The 13,924-nt window shown below is 45.8% G+C and overlaps 1 protein-coding gene across 1 annotated transcript in view; it reads right to left on the bottom strand.

The window, feature by feature from the left end:
• Positions 1 to 13,924, bottom strand: part of LOC133375583 (cadherin-19-like) — a 219,632-nt gene that overhangs the window by 122,633 nt on the left and 83,075 nt on the right. Inside the window, exons 6-7 of the mRNA XM_061607330.1 lie at positions 12,696 to 12,880; positions 2,635 to 2,888 (exon numbers count right to left, since the gene is read on the bottom strand). Coding sequence (XP_061463314.1) covers positions 2,635 to 2,888; positions 12,696 to 12,880 — 439 coding nt within the window. The remainder of the gene's footprint in view (positions 1 to 2,634; positions 2,889 to 12,695; positions 12,881 to 13,924) is intronic.

The following is a 13,924-nucleotide window of genomic DNA, read 5'->3' as shown; positions in this document are numbered from 1 at the left end:
CTGGAATTTTTTTCCAATAGTGACAGCAGTGCATCTTTGGCCAGACAGGCTGCACGATTCCACAGTCCACTTTTGGTGTGACAACCTGTCCACGGTGCATGTTATTAATTCCTTGTCATCAAAGAATCCCTGGGTCATGCACCTAGTACGCACCTTTGTTTTACAATGTCTCCAGTTTAATATTCTGTTTCTGGCACGCCACGTCCCTAGTATTGATAATAGTATTGCTGATGCTCTGTCGCAGAACCAGATGGAGAGATTTCACCACCTGGCACCATGGGCCAGGGCTCAGCCGGACGTGGTCCCACCAGATCTATGGGAGATTAGTGGTTTGAGTCGGAGAGGGTAATAAGCCTGTCCATTGCGCCCAGCACTATGTCCAGCTACCAGACAGCAGGTGGAAGTTATTGGCTTTCAGGGCAGAAAGGGGCTACGTACAGCAGTGGCCTGTCCCGGTGGAACACCTCATTGAGTTTTATATGGAAGGCAGGAGGAAGGGCCTTGCTGTCAAGACTATTAGAGGTAAGCTCTCTGGCCTTTCCTTTTTGGCCAAGTCACGAGGTTTGCAGGAATTTTCAGATGACTTCTGAATCTGTAAGAAGTTGGAAGGCTGGGCATGGGAATACCCCGCCATTTCGGATGCTCGCTCTCCCATGCACCCAGAAATTCTATTGGGGCTCCTGAAGCAATGGGAGTTTTTATGATCCTCATCTTTTGAGGTACGACTTTTTCATGCAGCCGCCCTTACACTGTTCTTTGGAGCATTCCGGATCAGTGAGGTGGTGGCGGGTTCCAAGGCTGACATCTCTTTCAGGGCTCTTTTGATGTCTGACTTCAGTTGGAGGGGGGCAGGCTGCCCTACAGTTGCACTGGTCAAAGACTGATCAACGCCGGAAGGGATGTATGGTGCTGCTCTCCCCCTCACAGTTGCACGAGATTTGCCCAGTGGCTGCATTGAGGAATTTTTTGGCAGTCCGGGGACAACAGCCTGGATACTTGTTTATTCATGAGGATGGCCAACCCCTTTCTAGATTTCAATTTTGGGCAGTAACCAGGACAGCCCTCAGTAATATGGGACTGGACCCCAAGTTTTTTGGGACACACTCTTTCCATGTTGGAGCAGCATCTATGGCTGCCCGTTTGGGCTTCTCACAAGAGAGGTTACAATCACTGGGAAGATGGCATTCTACGGCCTATAGGTCTTATATTAGACCGTTCTGAGGGGTTCAGAAAACCAGTTGGTGACTTCTTATTTGTCACTGTTATAAGTTTCCATTGTTTGTTTTGACAGGCCACTGGAAGGGAGACGAAAGAGTGCGCATTCTCCTCTGTGGCCATAGTATGGTCTTTTGGGCAGGCTCCAGGGCGGCAAAGTCACGTTTTGGCACACAGCTTGGGCTTAGCCAGTGGGCCACCATGCAGTGGCTGGGCCGCCGAGGGATGCGCTGGGACAGGCTCCTTCCTACGCTTTTCCAGATGGCAGTGGTTTGGGATGTGCCACAGTTTTTGGTCATTCACCTGGGTGGAAATGACCTTGGAATGCTGAAGGGCAGAGCCCTTACTGAGCAGGCATCTGCTGGCTTCTGGGCCATCGTGCAGTGCTGGCCGGGGGTGCACTTGGTTTGGTCTGATATTTTACCCCATAGACACTGGAATTGTATGGGTGACCCTAGGGGGATAAATAGGACCCGCAAAAAAGTGAATAGGCAGCTTCATCTGGCTCTATTGGACTCTGGTGGTTCTGTCATTCACCACCCAGAGATAAGGCGCAGTAGGGTAGAACTATATCGGTCGGATGGAGTTCATATGACCGATGTAGGTAATGATATCCTTTTAGAAGACCTGCAGAGGGGCATGAGGGAAATCTTGTTTGGATGTGGGGTAAAGGGTGACTAAACCGAGGTTTGTCCCCTTTCTGTTGTGAGGAAGTGCGGGAAAGGTTAAAGGTGAAGGGCAGCTAGGTGACACCTTTAGGCACCTTTGGAGGTGATAGGCTGTTCCAGAGGCCTGCAGCTCAGTGTTATACGGCCCGAGGGCAGGATACAGGTTGCCTTTGGGGCCAACAGGTCTCATCCACTCGGAGTTTCAGGGCACCGGGGGGCGGTGATGCAGGTTGGCCTCCCTACGCACAATTGGAGTGTGGTCGGGGTTGGCAGATTGGCACCTCCTTGCCTGGCAGGGGTTTGGGTCGCCCCAATAGCTGGAAGCAGGCTTTGCCTGATTCATCAGGAGAATCCCGCACTTATGTTCCCCTCTGCAGGTTCATTATCATAATATGGATTTGGTTAATAAAGTGGCCCGTTATTTAACCCATCATATTGTGTCTGCGTCTTATTTCACCCCTGGGTTGCAAATGTATGGCTACACACTCTGATCTGATATGTTTCTGCATATACAGATTTTAGATATGCATACACAGCCCCCCCATTTGTAAGGCTTATGGAAACAGAAGGTCTAAAAATGTATCATTTTAAACATAAACAGGGTGATACACTCAACTGAAATGAATGAGGGAGTTCTGTGTATGTATCAGACTGCTCATCCAGGTCTAGATTTGAGATGTACTCTTCAATGCGATTCAAGAATCTACAAAAAACTCAGTTCTAGTCATATCTTTTGAAGTTTTAGAGGTACCTGATTGGACTGTTGGCATTATCTGGATCTCTGGCACTCACGATCCCTACAAAAGAAGCGTTCATATCCCCTTCATCAATCTCCATCACAAATTCTTCTGATATGAAAATGGGAGGTTCATCAACATCCTCCACTCTGATCCTAAGAACAGTTGTGTCTTCAAATGGCCCATATTTCAGGAAGCGTTTATCTATGTGTCTGTTGATACCTTTCACTTTAATAATATAGATCCTTTGATTCTCATAATCCACTCTCTGTATATAAAAGGGGGGAAGAACATATTTTTCATTAAGCATTAGGAAATTAATAATAGATCAATGATGAGTGTAATATTAAAGTCAAAAAACAATGATACACTTCTTTTGGGGAACATTTTAAAAGTACTGCTTCAGTTTTTTCCCCTTGCTGTCAAAACATATTAAAGATTCATCTTTGCCTTGCTTCACTTTACCTTTACCATTAAATTTACTCCTTTAGCTTCCTGGGGGTTTTTATGTCATGATTCAACAGCATCATGATGGACACAATCCCATTTTGTTTCTCCAAGTATGATTTAATTTTTTTTTGCAGGTCAGACAGCTTCCATTTGCCACACAGAGAGGAGCAGCAAATATTCTGTCTTCCTCATACTTTACGGGTTTTATTTTGGAAGGCCTCTAATCCTGGACTTTTATTATTATGAGCAAGCAGAGCAACAACTTGTACCAGTATATATCCCTGGCCATAGTCGGGCACTGTGTTAATTAACTTGGCAATAATCATACATTTGGGATCTGAATCTATTTCTCCCCCACAAAATTTGATACATTTTCCAAATTCCACTTCACTGAGCAAAATTTCATCTTAAATGTCTGGTAGATATGTAAAGGGAAGAGATCAACTTAGCTCTACCCACAAATGAGATGTAAACTGAGATAATTCATAGCATGCACCATAACATGCTCACTTGTCTGTGTGTGTGTGTGTGTGTGTATAGTATTTTATGTATTTTAATTTTATTTATTTTCATGTATTTTCATGTTTTTGTGATTTTATTGTTTACAATTTTATTATGTACGTGTTTGATTTTATTTTTGTAAGCCACCCTGAGTGCCCTGTTATAGGGTAGTGTCAGGCCCAGGATGTGACTCAGGAACCAGACCAACGGCTGTAGTTAATTCGTGTTTTATTAGGGTAATGTCCAAACAAAGACTGCGTATTCTCATGAAGCAATACAGGGATACAGGTCCTGTGGCATTGGGAGAAAGTTGACAGAGCAAGGGACTTCTTCCCGCCTGTTCTTTAAGAAGGGGCCAAACGGGCGCGCAATCTTTCGCTCCTCCTTAACTGCCCCTCAGGTACTGCCCGCCTTCCCCCCCTTCTCTCCTGTCTTTTCAGCTGTCTGCATGTGCGCGGTGAGGGGGGAAGCATCACCCCCTCCTCTTCTGAAGTTTCCGATTCCAGGATGGGGGATAGGGGAGGGGCTGATGGTAAACTGTCTCCCCGCTTTTCGGCTGTGAGCAGCCCTCTCTCTTTCCCCTCTTGCTCTGAGCCTGAAAGAGGGGGAGGCATGAGAATGTCCAGGGAGGGCTCAGGCTCCCCGTCGCTAAGCGACCTTATCACTGGCAGTTCCTCTGTTTCGTCTTCGCTCCAAAGGGGGGAAGTTCCTCCCCCTTCCCTCTGCCATCCATCCGAATACTCTTCTCCCAACTCTCCGGGATCCAGCTCCCCAGGATTGGGACCCCAGCTCTGCCTTCCGACACCATCCCCCCTCCCAGGCTGTGCCCCCCTCCCCTTGTCTGGCTTGGGACGGTGGGGAAAACGTTGATGGAAAAGTTTTACCAATTCTGGAGCATGCACATCAGCTGCATCTTCCCATGATCTGTCAGCCACCCCATAGCCTTTCCAGTGAATCAAGTACTGCAGCTTGTGGCGTCTGATCCTGGAATCTAAGATCTCCTCAACTTCAAACTCAAGCTGCTCATTTACCAGGAGTGGAGCTCCGGGAGGTTCCTCCGGCCGTAACTCACTGGGAGGGGCGGCTTTCGTTAAGAGGGATCGATGGAACACAGGATGTATTTTAAACGTGTCAGGCAGCTTCAGTCGGTACGCCACGGGATTGATTTGAGTTTCTATTTCGAAAGGACCCACCCTCTTGTCTTGTAATTTTCTACATTTGCCCGGCATCTGGAGGAAGCGGGTGGACAGCCATACCTGGTCTCCCGGTTGAACGGGGGGGGGCCTCCTTCCTGTGCAGGTCAGCAACTCGCTTGTACTCCGTTTTGGCTTCGTTTAACTGCTGTTTCAGTGTCTGTTGCGCCGCTTGCAATTCCTTAAGGAAGTTCTCAGCTGCCGGTACCAGCATTCCTTCTGAGCTGCTTGGAAAGACTTTAGGATGGAATCCATAATTAGCGAAGAACGGGGTTTGTTGAGTGCTGGAGTGCAGAGAATTGTTGTAGGCGAACTCTGTAAAATGCAAATATGATACCCATTCAGTCTGTTGATAGGACACATAACTTCGTAAATATCTTTCCAAAACGGCGTTCAAGCGTTCCGTCTGCCCATCTGTCTGGGGGTGATGGGCGGAGGCGAGTTTTAATTCCGTCTGCAACTGTTTCCACATTGCTCTCCAAAATTTGGCTGTGAACTGAGTTCCTCGGTCTGAGACTACGCTGTTTGGCAATCCATGCAGCCGGTAGACTTCTTTTATGAATAACTTGGCCGTTTCTTTAGCCTCTAAGGCCCCTGCACAAGGAAGAAAGTGTGCCATTTTGGTAAGTAGATCCACCACTACTAAGATGGCTGTCATTCCTTGGGACTTGGGTAGATCAGTTATAAAATCCATGGAGAGGTCCTTCCAGGGTTCGTGTGGGACAGGCAACGGTTGTAACAGTCCTGCTGGTGTCCCTGTTTGTGTTTTTGTCCGCAGACAGACAGAGCAGGACTTTACATAACTCTCAATATCCCGACGCATTTTAGGCCACCAGAAGTCCTTGGCCACGTTCTGAATGGTCTTGTAAATCCCAAAGTGTCCCGCTGTGATGGAATCATGACACTGGCGTAGGATTCTGAGCCTTAATTCCCCTTCTGGCACATATCTGGCGGTTTTGAACCATAACAGTCCATTTCTCCAGTGAAAGGTTACTTCTGAGTCTTGACCTTGTCCCGTCTCCTGCTGATATTTTAGCATGTCTGCATCTTCTTGTTGTGCCTTTTTGAGTTCCTCTTCCCATGAAGGCTGGCATACTCCCAACGTTAATTTCTCTGGCGGGATTACGTACTGAGGCTGGTCCTCGGATTCACTGTCTTTGTATTGTGGCTGTCTGGATAAGGCAGCCGCTCTCTGGTTTTTGGCTTGGGCATGGTAAGTAATCTGGAAGTTAAACCTAGTAAAGAACTGGGACCATCTTATCTGTCTCTGGTTCAGCTTTCTGGCTGTTTGGAGGCTTTCAAGATTCTTGTGGTCGGAGCGCACTTCAATTCGATGAGAGGTCCCCTCTAGGTATTGTCTCCAGTTTTCAAAAGAGTCCTTGATGGCCAGCAGCTCCTTCTCCCAAACTGTGTAGTTCTTCTCTGCAGGCTTTAACTTCCGAGAGAAGTACGCACAGGGGTGCAGCTCCTTCCCTTCTTGGTCTAATTGTAGCAGGACCCCCCCGATGGCAAAATCTGAAGCATCTGCTTCCACTACGAAAGGGCGGTTCGGATCAGCAAAGTGCAGAATGGGCTCAGTAGCAAACCTTCTCTTCAGCTCCTCAAAGGCCTCGGTGGCGTTCTCTGTCCATTGAAACTTCTTCTTCCCCCTTCAACAGTCAGTCAGAGGAGCTGTTAATTTGGAAAACCCTGGAATGAACTTTCTGTAATAATTGGCAAACCCCAAAAACCGTTGTACATCCTTTTTGGTGACAGGTTGGCCCCAGTCCAATATGCAGCTTACTTTCCCTGGGTCCATCTCCACGCCTTCCGCTGAGATTCGATATCCAAGGAAGTCTAGAGACTTGAGGTCAAATCCACATTTCTCTAATTTAGCATACAGGTGATTTTCTCTCAGTCTCTTCAACACCGTCTTCACATGCTGGTCGTGGTCTTCCTGGTTCTTTGAGAACACCAGGATATCATCTAAGTAACAGATTACATACGTGTCCAACAAGTCTCTAAACACGTCGTTCATGAATTTTTGAAAAATTCCTGGACTTCCACAAAGCCCGAACGGCATGACCAGGTATTCATACTGTCCGTAAGCGGTCAAGAATCCTGTTTTCCATTCATCTCCCTCCTTCATTCTGATCAGATTGTACGCTCCTCTCAAATCCAACTTCGTGAAGATTTTTGCAGAGCGCAGTTGGTCCAGCAACTCTGAGATCAGGGGCAGCGGGTAGCTGTTGGGGATGGTGATCTGGTTCAATGCGCGATAGTCGTTACAGGGTCTGAGTTCCCCCCCTTCTTTTTCACAAACAATAGTGGCGCTCCAGCAGGGGATTGTGAGGGGCGTATGAATCCTCACCTCAGGTTTTTATCCAGGAATTCCTTCAGGGCCTCCCTCTCATTCTCTGTGAGAGAGTAGATTCTCCCTGATGGGATGCTGGCTCCTGGCAATAGGTCAATCGCACAGTCGTAAGGGCGGTGGGGGGGTAAAGTCTCTGCCTCTTTTTCATCAAACACATCTTTGAATTCTTCATACTTTGGCGGCAGGGTCACTTGCTCGATCTCTTGCACTGCCCCCGCTAAGGTGTTCTTGATTCCTTCAGGTTGACAGTTCTCCTGGCAATACTGTGAGGTGAACCACACCACCACCTCCTTCCAACTTATTTTGGGTTCATGCTTTGCTAGCCAGGGCATTCCCAGAATCACCTCAAAGTTCGAGAGATCTGACACGTATAGCGAAATGAACTCTTCGTGCCCAGGGATTTGAAGTTTCACTTCCTCCATGGCTTGTGTCACCCCTCCTGACTTCAGGGGTCTCCCATCGATAGTCTCCAAAGCTAGGGGAGCGTCCAGTTTCCACCGGGAAATTCCATGACGCTTGACTAACTTTGCATCAATAGAATTTGTGGAGGCTCCACTGTCAATTAAGGCAGTGGAATTACACACCACTCCTCTGGAAGTTGTAATCTGAATAGGCAAGACCAACACCCCCTTTGAGGGAGGTTGGATCGTTGGGGGGCCTTTATACAACGCTGCCCCCAGTCCACCGGCCTGCACGTGGACTGGGTGTTCTAGTTTCCCGATGGCTCGGCTTTCCCCCCTTTCAGTCCATAGTCACTGGCCACATGGCCCGGCTTTGAACAATAAAAGCATAAACGTTCCCGGCGTCGTCTTTCCTTTTCTTCTTCCAACAGTCTTGGCCTAGCCCCTCCCTGTCCCTCAGTTGCATTACCTGCCATCCCTGCAGTGGGAAGGGTCTTGTTGCGGGATGCCGAGGCTGAGTATCTCGGGACCTCCTGCTTCCTTTCCAGGCGCCTTCCTTCCATCCGGTGATCTATCTGTAGGCATAGCCGGATGAGCCCTGGTAGGTCAGCGGGGGGGGGAGGTCCTGGCCAACTCATCCAGGATTTCAGCATTTAATCCACTCCGGTACATAAACATCAGGGCGGCGTCATTGTAACCAGTTTCCTGGGACAGAATTTTAAAAGCGTTAGTGTACTCGGAAACAGTCCCTTTAGCTTGCTTCAGAGCGCCTAGTTGCCGTGCTACTGTTTAAGCCCTTTGCGGGTCTTGAAACATCTCGGTCATCTCCTGTATAAATCCTCTGTACCTCCCTAAGACAGTATCCTTTCTCACGAGATATGGAGTCACCCATTTTGCAGCTTCTCCCTCCAGGAGGCTAATCACAAAAGCTACTTTAGCCCCATCGTCTGGAAATTCCGTGTGCCTGACATCCATATATAACTCACATTGAGCCACGAAGGTTGCCAACTGATCACTTTGTCCCACGTATTTTGGGGGCAATCCAATGGGAACCTTTACTACGGCAGCTGGAGGGGCTGTTCGCATCTGGTCTATTGTGGCCTTCAAGGTTTGATTATCCGTCTTCAGCGCCTTGACTGCTGCTAGCAGGGCTTGAACATCCATCTGCAAATCAGCTACCTTAGTCCTCAAGAGTTCCACTTCTTCCGTCTCAGAAGTGGGGTTCGTCCCCCCCGCTGCTCCCTTTGACATCTTGTCCCAGTCAAGTGAAGAGAGCGTTGAGGGTGATTTAGGTGGCTCTGTCAAGCTGTCAGGCCCAGGATGTGACTCAGGAACCAGACCAACGATTGTAGTTAATTCGTGTTTTATTAGGGTAATGTCCAAACAAAGACTGCGTTTTCTCATGAATCAATACAGGGATACAGGTCCTGCGGCATTGGGAGAAAGTTGACAGAGCAAGGGACTTCTTCCCGCCTGTTCTTTAAGAAGGGGCCAAACGGGCGCGCAATCTTTCACTCCTCCTTAACTGCCCCTCAGGTACTGCCCGCCTTCCCCCCCTTCTCTCCTGTCTTTTCAACTGTCTGCGTGTGCGCGGTGAGGGGGGAAGCATCACCCCCTCCTCTTCTGAAGTTTCCGATTCCAGGATGGGGGATAGGGGAGGAGCTGATGGTAAACTGCCTCCCCGCTTTTCGGCTGTGAGCAGCCCTCTCTCTTCCCCCTCTTGCTCTGAGCCGGAAAGAGGGGGAGGCGTGAGAATGTCCAGGGAGGGCTCAGGCTCCCCGTTGCTAAGCGACCTTATCACTGGCAGTTCCTCTGTTTCATCTTTGGTCCCAAGGGGGGAAGTTCCTCCCCCTTCCCTCTGCCATCCATCTGAATACTCTTCTCCCAACTCTCCAGGATCCAGCTCCCCGGGATTGGGACCCCAGCTCTGCCTTCCGACAGGTAGAAGGATGGGATATAAATATTTTAAATAAACAAACAAACAAACAAATAAATAAATAAATAAACAAATGTGCCTCACAAGGGACGCTTCTTTGTGCACCATAGCAAATAATACATACAGTTAGGCTTGTTATGGCATTACCTGACTGCATAGATAGTCATATTAACTCCACCCCCTTTTTATAATGAAATAGAGCAGTGGTCCCCAAACATTTCCCCCCATGGACCACTTGAAAATGCTTAAGAGTCTTGGCAGATCACTTAATGATTTTTCTGCCTGTTGTAGCAATTATAAAACATTGTTCTACATGCTGTATGATTTTTTATTATATTTTTACAGACAGCAAGTTTTCAAATGGGCTTAAATTTTCATACCCACACCCATCCAAGACCTGGATACACACTGCAGCTCAGACAGAGCTGCACAAAAGCCCCTAAATGCTTATTTCAAATTAAGCAGAGTTCATTTACTACTACTACTACTACTACTACTACTACTACTACTACTACTATTATTATTATTATTATTATTTCCATTTATAGACCACTTACTATCTAAAAGATCTCAAAGCAGTTTACAACAAAATACACAAGGTACAATAAAAACATATCAAATTAATTTACAAAGCAAAATACATAAACAATATCCATATACAGTACATAAACATGAATGAAACCTTAATCTTTAAACAACTAGTTTAAATAGTCTCCTCGTAAGAAGAGCTCCAGCAGCGTGCAGGCCGCTTAGACTCCCCACACCCCAGCCGAGGTTGTCGCTGCCGGCGACCCGATCGCTTGAGAGGACTGGAGTCTCAGACCTTCAAGGAAAATATGGCTGTGTTACCAATACAAAGCAAGGACTAAAGGGAATCACAAAAAGCTTTTTACATATTTGAAATTTTCTGCTAGAGAATTAAGAGTTACTGAATATGTATTTAAAGGTATTTATCACTACTAAGAAGAGGTTCTATACCTCCAAACTCAGCTACCTACTGCACTACAGTGGCCTATTTATCAGTCAGCATTTACAATCATCCTGTGTGGCATAACCAGCTAGAGAAACATAGTAGTAGTAGTAGAAGAAGAATTTATGAATCACTTCTCACAAAAGTCTCAAAAGCAGTTTACAAAAATGAAAAATTGAATACACAGAACAAAGTTGTAACCCAATAGAGTACAGATGAAAAGGCCAAACCATAAAACAAATCCTTTCACCAACATAGACATGACCACCAAACAATAAACCCTGAAGGATCTTCAACTGTGCAAGAAGAAAGTAATGTTGAAATGCCTGGAAGAAGAGAAGTGTCTTTGCCTGATGCTAAAAAGATGTCCATGTCAGCACCAGTCAAACCTCCTTGAGGAGCACATTCCACAGATACGGGGCCACTAAAAAAAAGAAAAAAGAAGAAAAAGAAAAAAGCCTGTTCTCTCAAAGCCACTCTCTGCATATATAACTCCCCCTGCCAAAATGACCTCTGGGTCTGGGCGGGCTCATATGGGGTATTGGGTTCCTGAGCCGAATAAGCCTTTATAAGTTAAAACCAGCACTTTAATTAGGCCTGGAAATGAATTGGCAGCCAGTGCAGTCGAACCAGAATAGTTGTTATATGCTCCAACCATAAGACTTCTGTTCATAATCTGGCCGCTGATATCTGCACCAGCTGAACTTCAAAGGCAGTCCCACATAGGGACAGGACCTGTTGCCCGGTTCTGTTTCAAAAGAATTCCATTGACCTTGGAGGCAGTATTGATTCAGGTTTGTTCTTTGTCTGCTAATTGCTGCTTTACCTGTCCGATTTCCCCCCCCAAAAAGATTGATATTAATATCAATATTTTGAAAGGAGGTATCAACATTTTGAAAGGAAATATCAGTAGTTTGAAAGGAAATATCAGTATTTTGAAAAGAAAGAGGCTTCACCACCACCACCTCCTCCTCTTCTGCTTTGACTGAGGCTGGTCAGTTGTCACGTTAGCAGAGACTGGCTGTTTCCTTTTTGACAGCTAAGGAGGAAAGCATCCTCCACCCCCTACCTCCTCCTCAGCAAGCCTAGAGTCCTTAATGTGGGACTCTTTAGTCTCTAGCCTTGCCTTTTAAATCATTTAAAAGGTTAATACTGCAGAGATTTGAAGGAAAGGCTCACCCATGTTAAGGACTCTTTAGAGACTCTCAAAGGCTAGACTTGCCGTTTAATCTCTATTGTAGGCTTAGCTTGCTTCCTCCCGCTTTGAGTTTGGATTATTCAAGAGAAGAGGGTGGCAGAGAGAGAGAGAGAGAGAGAGAGAGAGTTGTACTGCTGTGCTGTGAGTAAAATCAATAAAATAACAATATATTTGAGGGAATATTTGAGAGAGAGAAATCCAGTACCAGGTGAAAGTCGCTAAAAGTTCAGAGCAAACAGGATCGCTCCGCAAAGGTAGAGAATATGTGGACCATTGAAAAATCCAGTGCTAAATCCAAATTCAGCAGAATTCTTGCCCATATCTAGTCCCACATACATTGCATTACAGTAATCTAACCTCAAGGTTACCAAGGTATAGAGAATTGAAGCCAGGCTATCTCCATCCAGACAGGGCCACCGCTTGGTCACCAGCTGAGACCGGTAGAAGTCACTCTTACCACACAGGCTACACAGTGTGCCAAGGAATACTGTGTTCCTGACCTTGCTGAAATTAGCAAGATTAATCACCAAGAGACAAAAGACATTCTGCTATAGCTGATGTCTAGCAAAATGCCTGTCAGTGGTAGTGGTGGTTTGTTGTATGTGTGTGTATATCGAGTGGGTTTGAATATTGCAAGGCCTCTGGTAGAGCAGAATGGATGCAACATCACTGTTTTCAACTTCTCACAGGACTCACAGGTAGAGGGCAGGTCGTAGCACAACAGCATAATCAAGGGCAGCATTTAATTTTTTCCAGTAAGGTGAATGGTAGCTATTACTTATATGCAAGGCAGTATAAATGATGCATTGATTTCACTGTTGGGGTGAGGTGGGGCTAGTCATGTTTCCTGCAGACTCCAGCCATTAAGAATAATCTGCTCTTTTCTGCATACAATAGTTCCATCCTGGTCATGCTAGAGTATGACAGAAGCCTGGGAGAAGAAACATTCAGAACTGGCTCTTATATTACACTGATATCTTATCATGACCAACAAACACTACTATACCAAGCAAACAAACTTGATCTTGTATGTTCAGTGATATTTCTTTGTTAAGTAATGGCTGACATCTCACCTTGTTTAATATGACAGTTCCTTCTTGAGTCTCATTGTTAGTAACGATGCGGACAACAAGAGGGGTGTCTCCTTCTATTACATAGTCCATGGCTGCATTCTCTCCTATGTCACTGTCATCTGCCATGATTTTGCCTAGGATGGTGCCCACAGGTGCTGCCTCAGATACATACATTTCATAGCGTTCTTAAAGAAACAGCCAAGTATCAGTAAAAGCTGCTAACTTAGTCTTAATCACAAGCATGACAACTAAATGTAGGCTACTTTATGTTCTGAAAATTGCCCAGTTATACAAAGAATTACAGTTTAGAAATTGTGGTAGTTTTTTAGCTCACATTATGAGCTCATTTTGTTTTGTAAAGCTTGACAGCCTTAACTTGGATCATGAATCCATTCCTGAGTTACAAAAGAACCTGTTGACTATACACACTTATGTTTTTCTCAAAGGTGATTCTCTCTCTCCGGCCAAGCCAAGTGAGGTCCTTGGTTTAACTAGTCAATTCAAGATCCCATTTGTTTATAAACTTGCTTGCTTGTTTGCTTGTGCATAATTGACAATTGTGCATAATTGTCCATTGGACAATCAACATGAAATTTCATACGTGCATCAAAGCATACAGTATCTATGTTCAGTCTTGAAAGCCAGCTGGATGCCCACACCCAATTTCAAATGGTAGAAAGAGGAATATGCAAAATACAATGAATTGTGATTGAGACATCCAAGACTGACGTCAACCTCAATTTCAAAGAAGACTGAAGATATGCATGAAGCATTGCAATGCAATATCTCCCTATATCTCATTATCTAAGCATTGAGAAATGGGCCCTAAACAGTTTATGGTGGCTGTGGTTGAGTTAATGAAGTTAAACAGCCTAAAGTTGAATCCAGATGACATGGAAGTGATGCTGGCTTTGGAAGAAGTTATTTTGACTGAAATATGTGGAGTACAATTATCCCCAGCTGGAAAGGTTTAGAACCAAGAAGTGCTTTTGGATCTTTCCCTAATTTTAAATAAACAGGTGGGGTGAGGATTCACCTAAAAGATTGTCTCACCACTTATAACAGCTTGGAAAAGTTACTTTTTTGAACTACAACTCCCATCAACCTCAGCCAGCATGGCCACTGGATTGGGCTGATGGGAGTTGTAGTTCAAAAAAGTAAATTTTCCAAGCTCTGCCACTTATGTATCCAACCAATCACTGAGCTCTGCAGGAGAGGGCCTCTTGCAG

The sequence above is a fragment of the Rhineura floridana genome, chromosome 1 (genome assembly GCF_030035675.1).
Source record: "Rhineura floridana isolate rRhiFlo1 chromosome 1, rRhiFlo1.hap2, whole genome shotgun sequence".
Lineage (NCBI taxonomy): Eukaryota > Metazoa > Chordata > Lepidosauria > Squamata > Rhineuridae > Rhineura > Rhineura floridana.
This window is presented reverse-complemented; position numbering and strand designations above follow the sequence as displayed.